This window comes from Poecilia reticulata, linkage group LG10, assembly GCF_000633615.1.
Source record: "Poecilia reticulata strain Guanapo linkage group LG10, Guppy_female_1.0+MT, whole genome shotgun sequence".
Classification (NCBI taxonomy): Eukaryota; Metazoa; Chordata; class Actinopteri; order Cyprinodontiformes; family Poeciliidae; genus Poecilia; species Poecilia reticulata.
In genome coordinates, this window is record NC_024340.1 from 2,332,347 (window position 1) to 2,352,791 (window position 20,445).

General features: G+C 39.7%; 2 protein-coding genes across 2 annotated transcripts; one reads left to right on the top strand and one right to left on the bottom strand.

Moving 5' to 3' along the window:
* Nucleotides 1-53: 53 nt before the first annotated feature.
* lsm11 (LSM11, U7 small nuclear RNA associated) lies at nucleotides 54-3,376 on the top strand. Its single transcript, XM_008419563.2, has 4 exons — nucleotides 54-665; nucleotides 1,587-1,726; nucleotides 1,818-1,901; nucleotides 2,936-3,376. The coding sequence occupies exons 1-4, from the start codon at nucleotides 116-118 to the stop codon at nucleotides 3,179-3,181; spliced, it is 1,020 nt and encodes a 339-aa protein (XP_008417785.1). The 5' UTR covers nucleotides 54-115; the 3' UTR covers nucleotides 3,182-3,376.
* Nucleotides 3,377-5,643: 2,267 nt separating this feature from the next.
* Nucleotides 5,644-19,199, bottom strand: clint1a (clathrin interactor 1a). Its single transcript, XM_008419564.1, has 12 exons — nucleotides 19,063-19,199; nucleotides 14,699-14,803; nucleotides 13,677-13,773; nucleotides 13,415-13,523; nucleotides 13,022-13,186; nucleotides 12,713-12,899; nucleotides 11,590-11,806; nucleotides 11,388-11,478; nucleotides 10,070-10,135; nucleotides 9,335-9,633; nucleotides 7,919-8,111; nucleotides 5,644-7,803 (listed from the first exon to the last, which is right to left on the bottom strand). The coding sequence occupies exons 1-12, from the start codon at nucleotides 19,101-19,103 to the stop codon at nucleotides 7,520-7,522; spliced, it is 1,854 nt and encodes a 617-aa protein (XP_008417786.1). The 5' UTR covers nucleotides 19,104-19,199; the 3' UTR covers nucleotides 5,644-7,519.
* Between the last annotated feature and the right edge of the window lie 1,246 nt (nucleotides 19,200-20,445).

Below are 20,445 nucleotides of genomic sequence, written 5' to 3' on the forward strand. Positions count from 1 at the left end.
TGGGATTTGTAGTCCAATTAAAAATCTTTTTTTCTTTTTTTTTTTTATACTTGACTCTTGGGAGATAAAACTGGGCTCAATAAATAACATAATATTGAGGGGGGAAATACGCATTATGGCGTCTTTAGGGAACCAATGGAAATATTCAAGTGTACAGAAAAGGATAAACTCAGGACAGCGACAACTTTCCCAGAATCCCTCGCTTCATGGCGTTCCGCTTGTTTCAAACATGGAGGAGAGGGAAAGAAAAAGTACAAGGCCGGACAGTAAACACTCTGCGTCAGGACCGGAGCTGGTACCGGAGGCAGACACAGGACATGATGAGGCAAATGAATTAAATGTCTGCTCTGAGAAGTTTGACCCGCTGCTGGCCCTGTACTCCCCAACAGCGCCGCCGCTTCCCTTCCCCAACATCAAGTGCTTCAACAATGTGGCGGAGTACGAGAGCTTCTTGAAGGGCGGCCGGGGCCGAGCAAAGCCAGAGAATGTGGAGAAAAGGCAGCGGAAAGCGATGAAAGGGGTGGCAGACCCGGAGCGCATCGAGAGGCTGAAGAAGCTGATGGTCAACAACCCGGTGTCAGAGGAAGGGGACAGCAGCGGCGGCGCGGCACCGCGAACGAGGAGGAGGCAGAAACCGCTGAAGAATGTCCTGACGAGGATGCCCTGTAGGTTCAGCTGTCACACCACTGCTACGTGACATCAAAACCAGGATGCGTTCAAGTTCACGACACGTCCTCTTTAGCTTTTTAACAGCTCATCACAACCACTATGTTTTGGTTGGCTGTTTTTTTTTTTCTTTCTATTTTGAACACGTAGTTAGAAATTCATTCGCAACATTGTTTCATCCAAAAATCTGAAAAGCTTAGAGTGCTCTTTTCTTCGGGTCAATGGTTGCATAAGCTTTCTTAGCAATTCCAGCTCTAAAGATATTTATTTCTCCACCATCAACACAAATGTAGATACTGTTCGGTCCTTCTTCTCGGTAAAATATCTCAAACGGTTTTGTGAAGTGCATGATTAAAATGTATGTGACGGATTTGTCACTACCCCTACTATATTCGCTGACACCCTGGATTTTAACAGTTAGGGACGTACTGATTTGAAAACTTGGGCAGATCCTGATATTAATATCACTGATGTGGCCAATAACCGATATTTACCAACATTACATTTATTTTCCTACTTTTAAGACGGTGTAAAATGACCATTTTGTTGACATTGCTTTTCTGCTTCAGTTTAAACACCCCCATAACCTTGTGCTGCGTTACCATCACTGTCACATGACCAAATAAGTACCAAATGACCAACCACATCTCCTCCATAAACGGCAGCAAGATGAAAATCAATATCGGGTGTTAATATCGCCCCAGTTTTGTTATTGTACTAGAGCCAACATGTTAAAAAAAAATGACTAGCATCAGCCAACGTCAATGCCAACATATAGTGCGTCACTATTAGCAGTAAATTAAAAAAAATTGAAACATGACCATCTTGGCTTACTCGAGGAGAGATGTTTCTGCGCTTTACCTGAATTCTTTGCATGATTTATGAGTCGGCTGCATAACCTGCTGCTCACGTGTCTTCAGTGTGTCAGGGCAGTCCTCTGGGGGAGCTGCACCGCTGCGTACAGGAGAGGATCAGAGTCCGAGTTCACATCAGAACCTTTAAAGGCCTGAGGGGCGTGTGCTCTGGCTTCGTCGTCGTCTTCGACAAGTTCTGGAACATGGTGAGCAGACGCCCAAAAGTCTTTTCACTGTCCGTTGCATGTCTTTGCACTATATGTTCGTTCATCGCCGGGTGCTGTGTGTGTTTGTCAGGCCATGGTGGATGTAGACGAGACGTACAGAGAGCCTCTACTTGGAGAGGCGTTGTACCACGAGAAGGCCCTCACCGTTTCACGGGTATCCACTTGATTTATTTGTTTTTTTCTCCTAACTGAAGTAATGCTGGCAAAGGTTCGGTCACAGCGACGCACATTTTGAGGATGTTCAGCTGCTGGACGTTTTATTTTGGAGAGAAAAAAAAAGTCCCACTTTTCCATCAGTGCAGCCCCTGGATTTCCATAGTTCAGATGTTACTGAAGAACCACCATCTTGTTTTACGGCTTCTTTTTTTTTTTCTTATTGACTTTTAATTCAAGTCAACTCACAGAGTGATTGACTGAAATAAAGGCCAGGTCGTTAAGATATTTTCTGTCATTGGTAACTTTTTTAAGAAAAAAAGAAAGTATAATCAGTATAACCAAATCATAAATCGGATTTGGTTTAAGAAAAATAATCAGGGATTTTATTTTTAAGCCATAATGCCCCACCCTAAGTTTTACACATCTGTAATTTTTCAAGGCATGGGTGTCCAAAGGGCGGCCCGTGGGCCATTTGTGGCCCTTGCCACGATTTTGTGCATCCCCAGAACACAGTTAAAAATAGATACAACTTTGCACCAATATGGCAGGAGCTTGATGCAGGTGTATACTTTCTAAGAAAAAAATAATCTGACAAATCAAAATCATCTTTAAAAGGAAAATGTTGGATAATAACACAAAGTATGTGCACATCTCTTTTGAGCAGCTTCTAAAAAATATCAGCTGAGAATCTAGGCTTTGCTTCTGTTTAGTCAAAGAAAAAAAAAAATCAAATATTGAGAAACGAGCACTAACCTTTCAGATCTGGTGAATATTTGCATGCAGTCGTATCGTGTAGGTGTTCCCCCTACAGTGACGAGTCATTTGAACCCTGCAAATGATCATAATTACACCCAGCAGTGACTATAAACAAGGTCTTTATTTAGAAAGGGTAGAAAAATGTTCAACAGCAAACGACCTGATAAAAAAAGGTACTTAGCATGCGAGTTTGATTCCCTAAAGCCTTTCTAGACATTATTTGTTATTGTCTTGCTTTTATTGTCGAGCATTAATGCCACCCAAATCTTCGTCCAGCTCTTCGAGAAGCTAAGTCTCCAGGAAACCCTGGGGGGCGGCAAGCCGAGGGAAGACGGCGATGGGACTGCTGAACCCAAGCCGTCGGAGGATGTCGGAAGCAAACGAGATAAAGGCGTCGTCTCGGTGAAGGCCCGGGATCCAGCGGCCCGGCAGAAGAAGTACGGGAAGGTGCACACGCGCCACATCAACCAGGTTTTCATCCGCGGTGAAAACGTGATCCTGGTAAACCCACAGCCTCTCTGATTTCTTTTTGATTTCCGTGACTTGACATGGTCAGAGAACAGCCGCGAGTGTTGGGTTGTACCGAGCGCGCGTGCGACGTTGTGGGACACTGTAATAAGATTCAGACGAATCGAGCACAAGCTGTTGTATCACATTGATATGATGAGCCAGAGAAATGACCATTTTATCAAGAAATAAAAAGCTCCTGAATTCTGGCTGAAGTTTTTTTTTTTTTGTTTTTTTTTTTTGCGTGTGGTCTGTGTTATGGTTTTTACCCAGCAGGTGGCAGCATAAACACACCAGAGCCGCCGGTGAAGCTATTGTCATCTGGTAGGTTGCTTGTCCCTTTATGTTGCTTTTCCCGTTAGTTTGAACAGGAATGACAGCGCAGTCTCAGCGGACTTCATAAATGCATTATGAATAATTGAGTTTGCGAAGCTCGAGATTGCAGATGGCACTCAAAAGCTGTCATTTGTCTTGACGTCTCGGATTGCTTTTTACTCTTTAATGGGCACATTACCCATAAAAGCACAATTTACTGCATCTCGTAGAAGTTGTAAAGATGTTGCAGTTTTCTCCTCCCCCTCCCACCACCCGCTTTCCTTTTAAATGACGGAGGTTTATTTCGGATGATAAGTGGCACTGAGCGGATGTTTGTCGCGACCGCGTCTGCAGTTCTGCAACTTTTCCTATTTGGGTTTCTCTTATATTTTGTCTGCGGAGATTAATTGACCCTTATTCCGTTTTATTTTCAGTCACAAGTGGGRCACATCCTATCATTAGTTTAGATTTTTGTTCATCTACTGTATATGCCGTTACACTTCATGTAATGTATCAGAATATTATTAGTGTAGCCCATTTAACGAGCCTCTCCAGAGAGGGAAAACGGGGTCAATTGTTTAATGCAAGCCGTGTTTGTCACACAAGTGTGCTCAAACAAATCTTGACACAATATAAGAAGGGCACAGCGCTGATTGTAAAAATGACCCAAAATTAGATCGTGCTATCTGTGTCCTCTGCGTTACACCAGAGAAATCAGGTCGTTCTTCTCGCTACAAGAAACTGGAGTATTTAAACATTTTTTATTTTTTTTTTTTTTTAGATTGAAGTTTTAAGTGGTGTTTCTTTTCTAACTGCGTCAGTCTTCCACGTATGGTAATTACACTCAAACTTTTTCCACTTTTATGTTATCATAGATATATTTTTGCAGTTTTATATAATAGTGCTCATCTGTCCAATGAAAAGACTGAGGGACACAGCAGGGAGAGAGTTGTGGAGAAGTTCAGAAGAGCTCCAGGCTATAAAACGATATCTGTTTTATGAAAAGGGAAACTGCAAAGCTGACGGGACGCGTCAGAGAAGCAGGCGATAGGCTCTATTGGCAGAACAACCAATAGTCAGCATTCCACAAAACTGTCCTTCATGGAAGAGTAGCAAGAAAGCAACTGTTAAACATATAGAAGAGGTTACTCTGGTCAAGTTTAACTAAAATTGAACTTTTTGCCTAAGATTGTGTGGCACAACACTAATGCTGCCGCGCATCACTCAGAGCACACGCTCCTCCAAGGCAGAACAATGTGTTGGATTTTGCGCTTTGTTTCGGTGGCTAGCTTTAGCACTACACACAGAAAACATTTCTCTCCATTTTCTGCATTCAAACACAAAAGGACATGTTCACAAATACCACTATCTGCTGAGGTTCTAATAGTTTATATCTGCAGCTTTAACTACATTGTCTTTACAGTCAATATGACACTGAGCTAAGGGCTGCTCGGTAAGCTCCGACTTTCGCCATCTTAATTCTGACTTCAAGGATTACAAAAGTACCCGATACATTACATTAAAGTCTTAAATTCATGTATCTTAAGGTCTTAAAATGTCTTAAATTCAATTCTGAAAGGTAAGTTGGCCTTAAATCACAGAACTACTTAATCTCATATATATATTTTCTTTTCTCACTGAAATTTTCTGTCTGGCAATAAGTCGCATGCAGACATCAACACTGACTCGAGACAGTTGAAGCCTTCTGTAACTCACTGCTAACATATTGTTAGCTACCTAGCTTTTTTGCGTCTATCATGGCTAAGTGAGGACTTGTAGCTGTTTGGTTGGATGAAGTTCATACATTCCTATGGATTTTCTTAAAAAGTTTTGAATTTGAGATGGTGAAACTTATAGAAGCCCTGCATTTTCACACAAAAAAAACTTGATTTTACTTTCTCCTCCTTATATTGCTCTGCGTTTTATACCACACAAGTTCTACATTTCCAGCTGTCCCAAATAAAATCCTTTGCAACTTTAGGTTACCTGCAATGTAATGCATTTGGTAGTCATTTACAGCATCTCTTTATTAGCTCAAACAATAAAGTTTAACTCACATTAACTAAACTCAATTTAGAAGCCAAATGCGTTGGCTTCACTTTTGCTGCTTGAAGCACTTTTGAATGAGGCTAATGACACAGCACACCAAATAACACACATCATTAACAAATTTAAATCAACTGTTTAATGTTGTCCATAAGGAATCTTGACGTTCAAATCAAATCAGAATGGGAGTAAATGCAAGATCTCATTTTCTCAGAGGGTCTCTTGTACATTTGCATATACTAGTGTTTCAGTAACAATCCCATTTTAAAAAGAGGACCAACAAAAAAAAAAAAACTGATTTAAAGTAGAAAACAAAATGCATAAAACAATTTCTGATATACATTAGAAAAAACAGCAAACAGATTTTGGTCATTTTAATGTTTCAGACATCAACGCAAGGCTACTTATGTGTTTCTGCGCTCAGCTGCTTGAGCCCTTAAGGAGAGTCAGAAAGCGCAGGTTGAATCCTCCTCAGAGGCTACTGCCTTCTTCTACTGTTGGTAAATTACTCATCTCTGACACAAACAAAAGGAAAGGTCCAGCCGGCGCAGTTCAATTTTGATTACCAATCACTCATTAGCAAGGGTCCGGAGGCAGCTAATTGGCAGGCACTTGGAATCACTTAGGACCAACCGTGTTCACATGTTAACACAAACTAACAGCTGAATTTGCTTGAAAAGCTCCTCGTCCTCCTTTAATCTGTACCCGACGAGTCGCAAAACACACCGGCTTGGACCGGCGATTGTTGCGACGTTAAAAACTCATCCAAGGCCGTCGCGAGAATGTGCAAGAACAGTGGTGACGAAAGGCACTATATACCACCAAAACAAACGAATGGTCGACGTTTCACAGAGATGCGTCTTGCAGTCTTAACAGCTTGCGTTAACACCTGAGGTGCTGAGAGAATACGTTTGTGTGTTTGGAACTGAAGCTATCACTGGCCTGAATAGTTCGGACACAATTAAAAGAAAAAAAGAAAAAAAAAGGTGCACGGGACAAAACAGAGTAAAACTATTTTTTCTTCTGTGTGTGTGACAGAGTCTCATTGTAGCTGCTGAGGGGAAGGGGAAAAAAAAAAAACAGTTGTAATAAAAATCCCATACCCCTTCATCACCCTCCCCCCTTACATGAGGCAGTTTTTATTGATTATCTCGCTTGGACGCAAACTGATTCTAATATTCTTCATAAGTAAAATATATATAGATATCTTCTAATAAGAAAGGCCACAAATTACACTTTACCAAAAGGAGATGTTCCTTGAATTAATCAACAACTTTTCACTGCAAACAATTAATAATAATTACCCCCCAACTGTAACACTTAAAGCCACATTTGGAGTGTGGACACATATGTACAAAGAGAATGCATTCACATGTGCTTTGCGATAGATCTCGATTCATATCAGATTTGGTCTGTATGATACAACTCGTCACATTTTCGCTGCCTCTCGGTGAACTTCATAACTTATTGCAAGGGCTCCAGATTTCTATTTACATGTCATAGGAAGACAGAGACCAAAGAAGAAAAAAACAAAACAAAGAGAAACAAAGAGGTAACTTGACATTCTTTGACATGTTAAGGTGAAAATGGCTGATCATGTTATCCAAATGAATCATTAGTTATTTAACAAATGGAGCTATTAACATACGCTTATTTCTGCTACTCTGATTTTGTGTGATTGAGGTTATAAAGCAAATCCCCCTGACATTTTCTCAGTGGCACTGTCGTCTCACTGAATAATAAATCGAACAAGGCACACCATCTTGACGTCTAACCACACACATCATTGGTTCAATCATCGCACATTCATTTAGATCCACATCACTACTGAATTGTTTAAAGAAAAAAGAAAGAAATAGGGAGATGGCAGGGTGTTAATATGATAGTTGACATTTTTTTCAAGTACTCTTTGTTTGGAGCTCATGATGATCCTTCACCCATGGACGGCGAGAGACTGCCTCCATTACCGCTAATCTCCGCTCTCTGGTTCCATCACTTTCCAAAGTTGCCAAAGTCAGCAAAGGCGTCTTGTTTGGGCTGTTGGACCATTGCAGGGTGCATTCCCATCCCCATTCCCATTCCGCCAGGCATTCCCATGGTCATACCTCCCTGTGGCATCCCCATGTTCATGCCCATCCCCATCATGCCCTGGTTAGGAACCATCCCCATTCCCGCTCCAGGCTGCATCATAGCATTAGCAGGAGGTCTGACTGGTGTAGGTCCAAGATTCATACTGGAAAATCCCTGGGTGAGCATGTTGGGAGCCGGCTGATGGCCTGGGAATCCCAAAAGACAGAAGTAAGTACAAGTGCTACATTTTGAGACACTTTTGAACGACAAGGAGACTTGAGAAGAGGCAAAGTGATTACGCTTGCTGCTGGTTCAGCTCACCTTGCTGGAGGGTGTTGAGGCTGGGCTGGCTGGGCTTGGGAGGCTGCATGCCAGGCCCCAGAAAGTCCAGGCTGATGTTAACCGAGTGATCAGACCAAGTGGAAGGAAGGGATGCTTTGGCTCCAGGGCCTTGTGAGGCCATTCCTGGCTGCATGGGCTGTGGCTGCAGAGGACCGCCCATGTTAGGGATGGGCTGGTAAAAAGAAACATGTACGTAAGAACACACAAAATGTTGAAACAAGCCAATTCTTGTCTTAACTCCCACTCAGAAGAGTTAAAAGATCCAACACTGAAAAATCTGAGACGGAAATTTGCAGTTTCATACTTTAACCATCTAAAACCTTCGGTGTGACCCACTTAACCACCATGCAATCTGCCCAAACGGGTGGCGTGGGTGTCAGAGCAGGAAAACTGAGTTTTAAGTAGGTCACCCTTTTAACTCAAACAATATGGTCGACATGTGAGAGCTTTAATTACATTTGTAATGTTTTTCAAACTCCTGTTTCATTCTGATAAGAGATGGGAAGAGAAGTGGGTGGTTAGTTGGAGAAATGAACATCTGGTGACGCCAACGCCCTACCAGCATGCAGGTCAACACAAGATAATTCTCTAATTATTATGCTAGCTTAAAGATGCCTTCAGCAAAGAATTATAAATTACCAAATCAATAAGTAAACATCATTAGTGCAGGATTGATTCTGTCTTATCAGTTTCTTTCAATGGGTTCATTTTCTTTTAAGGTGTTTGCCAATCTTCCATTTCAGAATCAGCACATCAAAATATGAACTTGCTCATATTTTACTTGTTCCTTAAGAAGTTGAAATGTTACTGAAATGTTTAGTAAAGTACTCATCTGAATGCCAAGAACATACTAAATAAAAAATAATTCAAAGTATTTCAGAAAACCAGATAATTGAATGTATTTTGAATCATTATAGTAGTCAGTAATGTTCCTTGGCTTAAGGTAATTTAAGGTAGCTTCAGGTATGCTAATATCACAAATATCACAATTTTACTGTATTTACACAACACATCTACCTTATTGTTATGATTTCTGTTTCTGAAATACTGTTAAATTATCAGCAGGAAAACAGCTATTTGTTGTACAATGTTATGAAAATAAATACTGATATTAGTTATTTAATTATCTGGGCTATCTGCTCTGGTCTGCAGTCAGCTTCAAACTTCTAGTGACAGACATGTCACTAGAAGTTTGMTAGCTTTAGTTTTACATCAGTGATGGGTGGTGCTTCTTTACTTTCCAACCCCTGATTGTCTGTTATTTTCATGACCAGACAAACACAAAAGTTAGATATTTTTTGTAGGCAAGAGAAAAGTAGAATATCGCCAGTGTGCGGCAAAATCCTGCTCCATTTCATGAGTTTTCCACGTTAGGCTGAGTGCAGGCAGACCTACCTGTGACACTGGCTGAGGCATGATGTTGGTGCTCATTGTCTGTGTGCTGCTCATGCTAAAGTTGAGGCTCTGGGAGGAAGTGAGGATCTGAGTCGGTCCCATCAAGTCAAACAGGTCTGCCGAGGCGGGAGCCGGAGCTGGGGCCGCCACCACTGGGGTCGGTGCTGTAGGGGAAGCTGTTGCCATGGCTCCAAAAAGGTCACTTCTACTGTTTTCAGGACTCTGAGCAGATGCTGGAATCTGCCCTCCAGGAAAAGCATTCCACTCGCCAAAGTCTCCAATGGGGCTGGAGACTGCTGCTGCAGACACATGAGAAAAACAATACGTTTGATTTTTCCCCGTCTAGATGATCATTTATTATTGGAGCTGAACCCGTTTTCACAAGAAGGGGTAAAAGTCAAATTTGAGCCATGTTTTCTCTTTATCCAGAACATTTTCAGTGACCACTGGTGCTACGTTTTAAATTTTCATTAAACTGGCCCAGCCTGTTGTCTTTCATAGAGTTCCTCCCCCCCCACCTCCACCAACTTCTTCTCCGGTCCCCGTCTCCTTGTCATCCATAACAGGAGTTGATGTGTGTCTGTTCTTATTATGCAGAGCAGGTAGCAGGCTCCATATGGCCAGGGCTGCCTCCCAACATATTCCTGAATATTCTAGCAGCATGGCTGCAACAGGACAGCATACTCCAAGAATAGAAAAAAAAGAAAAAGAAAAAAGAAAACTCTTAAAACATACCGGATCCTGAGACCTGTCCAGTTGAGGCAGCAGGTGAGTTGAAGTCAGCAAATCCACCGAAGAGATCTACGGCAAAGAATAAAAAAAATGAAGTTTTAAACAGGTAAATTTCCAGGTGTCAATCTTGTTTAGTTAGCATTCCTTCAGTGTTGAGGTGTCAGAGTGGGGTGGGGAGAGGACAGGTGGAGGAGCCCAAACATCTGTTCAGTGCTCCCAACCTCTTCATTCACCAGGGACTCCTCCAGAAAACATCTGGTGTACTTAGTTCCTATAGATCATCTCCCTCCCCCAAACCTGAAGCCTAGCAGCAGCAGCTGGGCGTCATCACTTCCAGCAGGGTCTCTTGTGTTCCTGCAGCTACCGCGAGACGTCTTAATCAGGTTAGTCCAGGGCTTACTGGAGGTTACTAGTGGAAGTGCAAGCGTGACTGGTTTCTCTGCTTGGAATCCATTCGATTTTGTTGACTTAACACAGAGAAAGGAGCTCATGAATAACAAAATGTTTCACAAAATAGTTCGCCATCACCCGTGACATTCCACAATATGCATGATGTCAGGGTGTCTGCAGGTTTCAGCAAATTGAATTAAATTTAAGACTGAAAAAACTATGGATATAAAAGACGGTTGGAGGATCCAGCTGTGTTGCCATCAAGCATAGCATAGCATAGCACATATCCATCCATCCATCCATCAAGGCCCTTATCCCACTGGGGTTGGGAGGGGTGCTGGTGCCCATCTCCAGCTGTCAGTGGGTGAGAGGCGGGTTACACCCTGGACAGATCTCCAGTCCATTGCAGTCAAGCATAGGAAAATTTGTGAAATTCCTATTTCTTTGTGGCTCTTGGCAGCAGCTTTGTGCTTCTCACATTGCATACGAATCTCTACAGCCTTAACCCACACGTTCATTCGTACACACAGACATGCACACGTGGGCTAGCAACATGTGCATTTTTTAAGGAAATTCTAAAAATTTTTTAACTTTTGTCGCATCCCGTGTGTTGGGTTTCACTCAGAGTGAGTTGCGTTGAGTCCATAACCCACGATAAATGCAAAAAAGCTAGCTTGCAAGGCCATGTTAGCGGCTTGTTTCTGTTAGCCTCAAAGGCCTTGAGTCACAAAACGCAATGTAGATGTTTGCATGCGACTGAAACTTTTGTCTGACAGAAATGTGCCATAAGAAAAAAAAACAAAACAACACATATAAGAATATATGAGATTAATTGCCCTGTCACGACAAAATTTAAGCCATTTTAAGGCCTTGATTTTAGAAGCCTGAAGTTAAGGCTTTTTAAGGAAGCATCCTGGATGTGGTGTTATACCTGTGGCAGCAGGCTGGCTGGGCGTGGTGTCCACCATCAGGAGATCAGCCAGGCCTGTACTGGCAGGTTGGGGTGCTGCAGCTGGCTGGGTCTGGATGGAAAACATTTTTTTGCATTTGTAGGATGAAAATGTGACCACAGATCCACACCAAAAACATTTTTTAAATAACTAATTTCTTCAGGTCAGCTGTGCAGTTGCTACCTGTTTGGCAGTGGTATCTGGGCTCTGGTCTCCTATGTAGTGGGCTGCGGCCCCCAGGTCCACTTTTCTGGACGGCACTCCTCTCTTCCGTGTTGCTGTCGTCTCAGTTGCCTGGACGATTTGTACGCTCTTGGTTGTAACAGTCTCCTCTTCGTCTTTAAACTCTCTTTTTGACTGGCCGTTGTACGAAGAACGATCCCGGTCCTCCTCGTTGTCACTGCAGGAAGAGAAAGAAAACAAAAAAGCAAGACTGCCCTTAGAATTTGGATAACTTTTTGAACTAGATTAAACTGCAGACAACTGATTAATTACTGCACACAAACACTGGTATTCTAATTTATTGAAGTGAGAAAGAGATGACGCGTTCTTTAGCATGTCTGGTAACTCCGGTTGATCTGACTTTACTCATGATGTAAATAATTCATGGATAGGGCTGTTGAGATCTCATTCTGTAGTTTTTGTACTGCTGCTCTGAGATCTTGAGTTTGAAAACAATTTTCTAAAGGGAGACCAATCAGGGAGGCAGGAGATGCTTCAGAGACAAAGTTTGGAGAACATTTTCTGTCTTCCCCTGAAAGTGCATTATCCTTACTTTAGATTCATATACTGCCATCCATCTTTTATTGATCAAGTTTTGGGCCAAGTTCACTTTACCTGAAAAGAGGAATGTAACCACTCAGCAACAGTGCAGTGTTTTTTTCTTATAAATTCAGGTAGAACAGTTCTGACATCGACTTGTGTTCAGGTCTGGTTTACCACAAAGAATATCTTGGGTATTTCTGAGTGGAGGCTCGTCTCGCGAATCTCTTCAAACTCTTAGTAAGTCCTATTCCAATCAAGACTGGCGACATGATTATCTCACATCCCTGATTATCAATAAACTTTGGATCACTGGTGAGAAGTTTTACATTTGTCTTAAAAATCTGAAAACTAATATTCATACTCTTGCTAGAGAACAGAAATATGTAATAAAGTTGGATGAATAGACCAGGATATGAACAGGTACGAAGATCAGACAATATTTCCACAGCCACTGATCAAGATACATTTTTAAACAACAATCCCAAAGAAATCTTCCTTTTTTTGTTTTCTTTGATAATAAGAACTTCAAGCTTTCTTGTACCTGAATCGATCTGGGGAGTCATCTCTGTCCTTCTTCCTGAACCTGCTTATCGTATCGTCAATGGTGCTGCCGATTTTGTCACTTATCTCCCCCAGCTTTTCACTGAAGGGGAAAGGTCCTTTATTCTTCTCCCAGTCATCGTCCCACTTTGCACGGCTTTCAACCCCGGAGTCGTACCTGTCCCCCGCTGATGAGAAAAAACATTACGGCACGTAAACCAAAAGAAAAATACTTGTGATTTTCAGGTATTTATTTTTTCTAAAATATTTAAAGGAAAAAATCATTCAGAAACAGAACTGTGTTACTTACAGTAACCTCGAAATCCCATACTGTCAGAGGAAACGCCGACGTACTTGTCTTTGTTCTTTTTTGCCTTTTTCCGTTCTTCCCTCAGTCTGTCGTCGTCCTGAACAAATTCTATGAGCTCCTTCACCTTCTGACGAACATTTACTCCTTGATCCTTCCCATTCTCGTCTAGTGACAGATCAAAGACAAGAAAAGAGGATTAAAAAAAAAATCATGAAATTTATTGTTAAACATGTTTTGATACAGGGACAACAGAATCCAGGTAAACTGCTTTAATGCTTTAATACATTTCCAACTCCAAAATCCACTTTTCCCATTTGATACACAACACAAATCAAAACAATGATAACAAAAACAAAAGTATAACAAGAAAGAAACAATGAAAGTACACCTTACCAACAAAGTGATAACTTTCCAGTGATCTCAAGTCATACAGATGTTCTCTGGCACTGGTTACAACCCTTTCTGACCCATTCCTGATTAGATGTGCCAACAACAGCATGGACTATGAAAAAAAAAAGAAAAAAAAAGAATTACTGATTAATCAAAATCTCACAAAACCAACCGATTTGTCAAGATAACTCTTTAAATGAAACAGCACTCAGGAGTCCATCACTTGGTTTGAACTAGAGCTCTGTGTCTGTGTGAGGCTCCAAACCTTATAGACTCTCCTCCAGTTCTTCTTGTTGTCCCTCAACATGCGGCCCCACAGCATGTTCATTACCTCTGGGAACTGCTCATACATGAAGGTGGCTCTGTTTACCCAACCACACAAAGGATGAGAGGAAGTCAACAGTCTTTAACTAACAAATGTTTACATTGAGATGAAAGACAGAGTTATTTCAGGTAATGCAAATCTATTTGCATTTGTGCTTAATAAAAGGAAATGCAAAGACATATTGCTTTGAGTTGGGCTTCGATGAGCTGAATGTTTGCCTTATATTCTATTCTTACAGAATTTAAACTATAAATTAGCATTAGCGCTAAATGTAATGTACTCCAAAACGCTCTGATTTTGTCTACATGGAACATTAGCAAGTCAAAGACAGTAATATTAGTTTTTCTGTTGCAAAATTCTCTAAATAATTAAAAAGCCCAACTGCACAAATCTAAATTTCCAGACAATGTTAATAAATAATTCTGTCAACTTTTACCCAAGTTAGCAAATCAGACTAAATCGATGGAGAATCGTTTAGTTTCCAGGTGAATCGACTACTTTATAATTGAGGGATTTATGTTTCCTAGTTATCAAGCTGAATATATTTTTGTCATTAAAAAGAAACAAAAACAGGAAATGCATTTCTCATTTTGGTCAAGAAAAAAACTGAACAATACAATATATTCTTTTCAAATCTGTCTGTTTCTCCAGATTACCCAATAAGGAAGAGTGAGTTATTAAATTGATGTTATGTAGTAACTGTACTAAAAGATCAACTGCATCCATTCATATGAAATGATGGATTATTCTCAGCTTCATTTACAAGATGCATGTTGCACAGAGAGTAAATCGTTTGTGAACACAGTTCCATGGTAATTTCATAAACAACCAAAGACTTTAGTGAGAAGGACCACAAATTTAATGAGGGGTTCACTCAAATCGAAAGCATTAAGAAAATGAAACGGGTCCCTTTAAGAGGCTCCTAACAGTGTGGAGATCATGGCGTCTTCTGCTTTTCTTACCTTGAAATTTCAGTCATTAGCTGCCCTGATGGTCCCCAGGGATCGTCATTGGTGGCTTCTCTGACTTTAGACTCCACCTCCGAGTAGTTCATCACCACATTGGTTCTATATATATATTCAATCAATTAAACAACAAAGAAAAGAAAACATGAGTCTTGGCGTCTTATCCTAGAATATGGCCACAGCTGAAGCCACAGCACAGACAATAAAAGACAAAAGGTCTTTCAGTGATGGCCACACCCACGCTTTGGTCCCCATTTAAAACAAAAACCGCCACAAGGAAATCAGAAATGAGGGGGAAGACGAGCTAGTGGAAATTCAAACTCAACGTACTATAGAAAGTAAACAGAACATGTTAATGAGTAAAACATGGCCGAACTGACTGAGTATAAGCTCTATTCTAACACTCAATAAGTACCTGTGGAAAGAACAAGTGCAAAGAGAAAACATAAAGACTACAGCTATTTTTGTAGTGCAGCAAAACAAAAACAATAGAAGTGCTTCAACTTTATATGGGATTATAGCAAAAACAATTGTCTTTCAATAAAATGTGTACTAAACAAGTTGAATATATTAAGATCACTTCCGAAGCAAACGTGGAGAAAGCAAATATTCACAAAGCAGGAACGTCAAACAAAATGACTTTCTGGGACAGAATGCTTTAAAAGCCAGAAACATCTGGGCTTATATATGGTGCATTAGCACCTGATAAACTCAATATAGGACAGCACCTGGCAAAGAGACTTTGCAGATTTTTTTTTTTTACAAAAAAAAATACAAGCATGTCATCTTAATTTGAGCATCGTTTGCAACACATGGAGCTCTACATCCACTTTCAGAGCACTGCTGTCTGTAAGCCACAAACTACCATTTATTATTATAATAATAAAGATGTCCAATAACAAGGCCTGTCAAAGCTTCATTACAGGTACGGCCAACAAACAATTTGAATCTTGTGCCTCATCAAGAAGATCTAAACACAGACTTTGTCTAGAATTAACAGAGCTTTATGCTGCATGGCTTTAAATTTAGACTTTGTTAGGATCATGTCAATTTTATTCAGTAAACTATTTTACAACCACGCTAGTTTGCGCAAAGTATTTAAAGTCAGTCTTAGTGGTTAATGTTAAGTAAATGTTGAAATGCCTCACAATTTAGTGACCAAACCTTAATTCAGAAAGGATTCCCAGACAAGCTGTAATCTTCCTAATCACCAGCACAGAGTAATGAAGCATCTATTGCTGCACACTGACAGTCACTACATTTTCTTAAATAAAAATAAAAGAAGTGGCTGTTGTTAAAGTCTGACAACTAGGGTGTGGAAATGTAAAGATCGCCAATTACGCTTACTGACATCAGGCTCTGTTAAAACCACAGCTGGTACACAAGAGGCCGACTGCAACACTTGAACTGAGAAAAACCACCAAACCAGCTTATTTATATATTAAAAAATATATATACGCAACAAATATACGCAATAAGAAACAGGTAATGTTAAAACTGCAACATATTTTTCTACCATCAGCAAAAGATCTGTGGGTTAGATTATGTTCCACATACAATAACATGGTGACGCTGCTGCATTATTGTCCAAGTCACAACCTGCATACAGCTTGAATTACTCAGAAAAATTTAAATATATAAAGTTTAGTTCCTGGCTGAAATTGAGAGAGACACACAACAAGAGTATGATGCAACATTTTTCTGTCTTCGCTGAGGTGGCTGCTCTCCTTGCTATCTGTGAGATCAAACAGAAGTTCTGATGCTTCCAGGATGACACATCAGAACGCAGATTTCCGCTGCCGCAGCGCAGAGCAAAACGCTTTCCTGGCTGTTGGCAGAGGACTTTAGTGAGTTTTTAATCTGTCAACAAAAAACAAGGTGCTGCCTGAGTTTACGTAAATGACTCAAGTTTGGTGACACGACTTTAATCGTTTTGTTAAACGAGAGAAAAGTCAGCATGATGAAGGAAAATACCTTAGTCGGTTTCAACCCCCCCCTCGTTTCTCTTCCCCTGACATCTACTAACAAACGAGATGTTTTACACGAGGTCACACTCCAGGAAGGCGAGTGCATCCACGAGAATAAAAGTATTCAGTAGACTCAATAGCATTCTATTGTCTGGGTTTGCAAAATTAAACCTTTGAAGGGAGGAAATGTTGTGCAATACCCTAATACAGCTCAGAGCACAGGACAGCACACCACGCTTTGTTCAGCCAGCAGCTCTAAACAAATTACGGCGCAAAACAGAACGAGATGTTGCCCAACTTTAGTGCTGGCAGGCGGAACAGTAAAAGAACCAAATTGCTGGCCTTTCATGGCATTTCTATTAACTCGTCAAAAAGAACAAACACGACGGTATTTTCTCTAAATGTCTTTAATTACTGTTAGCCCAGGTGACTTAGCAAGTACTAGATTAATTATGTTGCAAAATGAACCAAAAACATTTGACTCAAAAGAAATTTCTGTTCTTAAGAAATCAACTGGATGTCCACTAATGAGCTGCAAAAACAGCAAGGTTACGAATTGTAAACGCTCTGGAATGAATCAAATATTCCAAAACAAAATTCAGAGACGTCTTAAAAGGCGAATGAGTGTTAAAAGAAGATGCTTTAATTATATATGCTAGGACTGGTCTGCAGCAGCCATTTTTGGTTCAGTGCCTTGATCAGTCATGATGCAACCTTTGCATATCTGTGGTAATAAAATAAACATATCAAGAAAAATCTTTTATTAGCCTTTGTTTTCTGAAAAAGGGGAAAAAATTATTTTCAGTCTGAAAACAAAGGTTGTTCATTTACTTATGACTGGTAGATGTTTATGACTTACATTAACTCATGTTTTCAATCATGAATAAAACCCCTTCAAAAGAAAAATAACACAAGTCACCTGATTTCCTTGTGTACGCACATGCAGTTCTAGCCTAATCAAGATCCACTGCACAACTAAATTTGGAGGTAATTTAAAGTTTAATATAAGAATTTCCTTTCAGAAAATCATCACAAATGTTTACTTTAAAAAATTTGCTTTTTGGGGAAACTGAGGAACAATAAAATACGAGACCAGCTGTTCTACATAAATGTTTTAGGCCATTAAACTATTATATTCTGCAGTAACAAATGTGACTTTCTGGCTGAATAAAACTTATACAAGCCAGTTTATTCTAGATGCAGAACCAGAGACAAATAGGTCATTCTCAAAACGTCCCTTGTTGGGTACATTATGGCAACATCTAAGTAAAATTAGGAAAATATGCTAATTGTTGTCATTGCTGGTCACAGATTTTAATATAAATTTAGGAGCCTAAATTACATAAGAATTGTTTGTACAATTAGCCATCGAGCGTCACCACATGTTTGCTCAGGATTAGGAATAATTGCAAGGTAAGTGACTCAATACAAATATCTGAACTACAAATTAGGATTAGACTATAAACTAAACTATCATGCATCGTATAAATAGGACTGAATTTGAATTTATGGAACTTAATTTGACTCTTTTTCCTTTTACATGATTTTACTGATTATATAGATCTGTACATAAATTGGGTCAATGTATCTTCAGATGAAATTTGTTGTGACTTTACATAAAAACCTGAATGGAACTGGTTTTAAACCTTATTACGTGACCACCATAATAAGTAAAAAAAAAATCGTGAAATCGTTTGTTCTCATATACAAATTCTCTAGGTAACAAAATATGTACACTACTCGATCAATAATCCGTTTAAATACAGTTTGGACAATAGGGAACTTTGAATAGTTTATGGCTTTGGCCGATTCAACTCTGAACAGGCGTCAACAAGCGAGTTGGTTGTGTAATGATTCAATGATAAACCATTATAATTTACAGTCTAGCTACAGTAGCGATGAGATAACTCGGCTACAAATACGATAAACCACAAAGTGACAAAAAATAAAGCCATTTAAACACATTTCAAACAAAGGGAAACTAAAAAGCAGCAGATAGGACATGGGTTGAGCCTTTAAAAGTCCTTATTGAATTGAATGCCGAAGTGCTGTCAAACTAGCTTAGCTGGCTAACCCAGTGAGCTACATAATTAGCTTGTTAGCTACGCAAGTTAGCTTGCACTTTCGAAGAAAGCACGAGGACGACCCAAATAACTCGTAGCTCAATACTACATTCGCCACTAGAAGCAAACAAAGAGCTCAACAAAAATGTCAAATAACCATATTGACACCAACAGTAGTCGTAAAAGTCACTTAAATCGGTAGTAGCGTTCAGGCTAGCTAACTTGTTAGAGTGACGTGACGTCAAAGTTTTGGGTACGTGTCTCTTTCAAACAGGTAGACTTCAGGCACAAATGACACCAAATAAACGCAAAACAATCAATATATACTCACGCTTTGTCAACCAGTTCCCGCACTTTCCACATGTTCAGCATCTTGACTATGTGAAAAGGGGCTTAATGCCTCGGTAAAAACCCTTCACACCGGACGAGCACCGAAACCAAACCTTGAACTCTGAAAAGTAAACTATTCCTCACCTCCTCAATCTAGACAGGAGGCGCAAATGCACCAGGCAAACAGGAAAGGTTACTGTGAGAAATGAAATGCCCTTGTAACGTCATCGAAACTGTCCAAAGCAGCATTGGAGTTGTAGTTTATGATGGGCGCCAAACAATAGCTTAAATATATGTAAATAGAAAACATTTAAGCGACTATAGCTGCCAATTTCCTAAAGTTTTACCAGGCAGAACATCCTGACACAAAAAGTTCACGTTGGGAGGGGATAAGAGAAAAGAGTAGGCAGAGCAAATACCTGTAAACAAACGTATTACAGTACTAAATTTATGAGTACATATATAAACGGCCTTGCTTGATTTTCTTTAGGGTATGATGTGATAGTTTGTATGCAAATCTCGACTTTGAGCTGTTATACTGAAAATGTAGACATTTGATACATTTCAGTGTGTCTGTTGTTTCTTGGCATTATAAATGTTAAAACTGCAACTTAGCTGTTTTCAAACATTTTACAACCATATACTTCAGCTTCAATGTGCTTATTGACCTAAATTTCTTAGTGGACATTTTAAAAACTGCGTTGTATACAAAGTAAAGTAGGCTACCTCCTTTTTATTTCGAATTTCTCTTTGTCACCTTCTTATGTTTTTTTTTTTTTTTTTTTACCGTTTTATGTTCTTAATTCTGTGATGCATGGTGGTTCCATGGGAACCCCATTAATTTCGCCGTGCCTCACAATGTAAAAACTATAAAGTATTATATTTTATCTATGCTAACGGAAAACTTTGTTTTCAGCCTTTTATTGTATTTTTTTATTTTTTTAAACAGGATGATATAAATTTGTATTCAGCCCTCATCTTTACTTTACTCTGATACCACAAAAAAAATTTAATGCAACAGATTGCTTTCAGAACCCGATAGATAAGCAATGCTTTATGTTGGAATGGTCTGGTCTAGTCAAAGTCCAGATTCCAGTTTAGAATCTTTAACAAAGCATGAAACTTGATAACCAGAGACCTCTAAAGCACACAGAAAAGGAATCCAGAGAAACATAATTGAAAAAAATGTACATAAGCTGTTGAGTAAAAGAGAATGAATTTATTTTTAATTGCTTTAAACAAATGATTGAACTACAACTTAATAATTATGTTAAATGTAAAATATTGGGTTTATTTTTTGTGAAGTAGTTAAATTATGATACTTGAAAACTGTTTGAAAAATTGATACCAGAACAAGAAACTTTTTTATTTTAGTGTATTGTGT

What these genes read in the sequence shown, in the direction of transcription:
- lsm11 (XM_008419563.2), top strand. Translation starts at nt 116, where the DNA reads ATGGCGTCTTTAGGGAACCAATGGAAATATTCAAGTGTACAGAAAAGG. An exon ending in TGTCCTGACGAGGATGCCCT is followed by an intron (nt 666 to 1,586) that starts GTAGGTTCAGCT and finishes ACGTGTCTTCAG; the next exon opens with TGTGTCAGGGCAGTCCTCTG. An exon ending in AGGCCCTCACCGTTTCACGG is followed by an intron (nt 1,902 to 2,935) that starts GTATCCACTTGA and finishes ATCTTCGTCCAG; the next exon opens with CTCTTCGAGAAGCTAAGTCT.
- clint1a (XM_008419564.1), bottom strand. Translation starts at nt 19,103, where the DNA reads ATGCTGAACATGTGGAAAGTGCGGGAACTGGTTGACAAAGC. An exon ending in ACTGGAGGAGAGTCTATAAG is followed by an intron (nt 13,524 to 13,676) that starts GTTTGGAGCCTC and finishes TTTTTTTCATAG; the next exon opens with TCCATGCTGTTGTTGGCACA. An exon ending in TATGGGATTTCGAGGTTACT is followed by an intron (nt 12,900 to 13,021) that starts GTAAGTAACACA and finishes TTTTCTCATCAG; the next exon opens with CGGGGGACAGGTACGACTCC.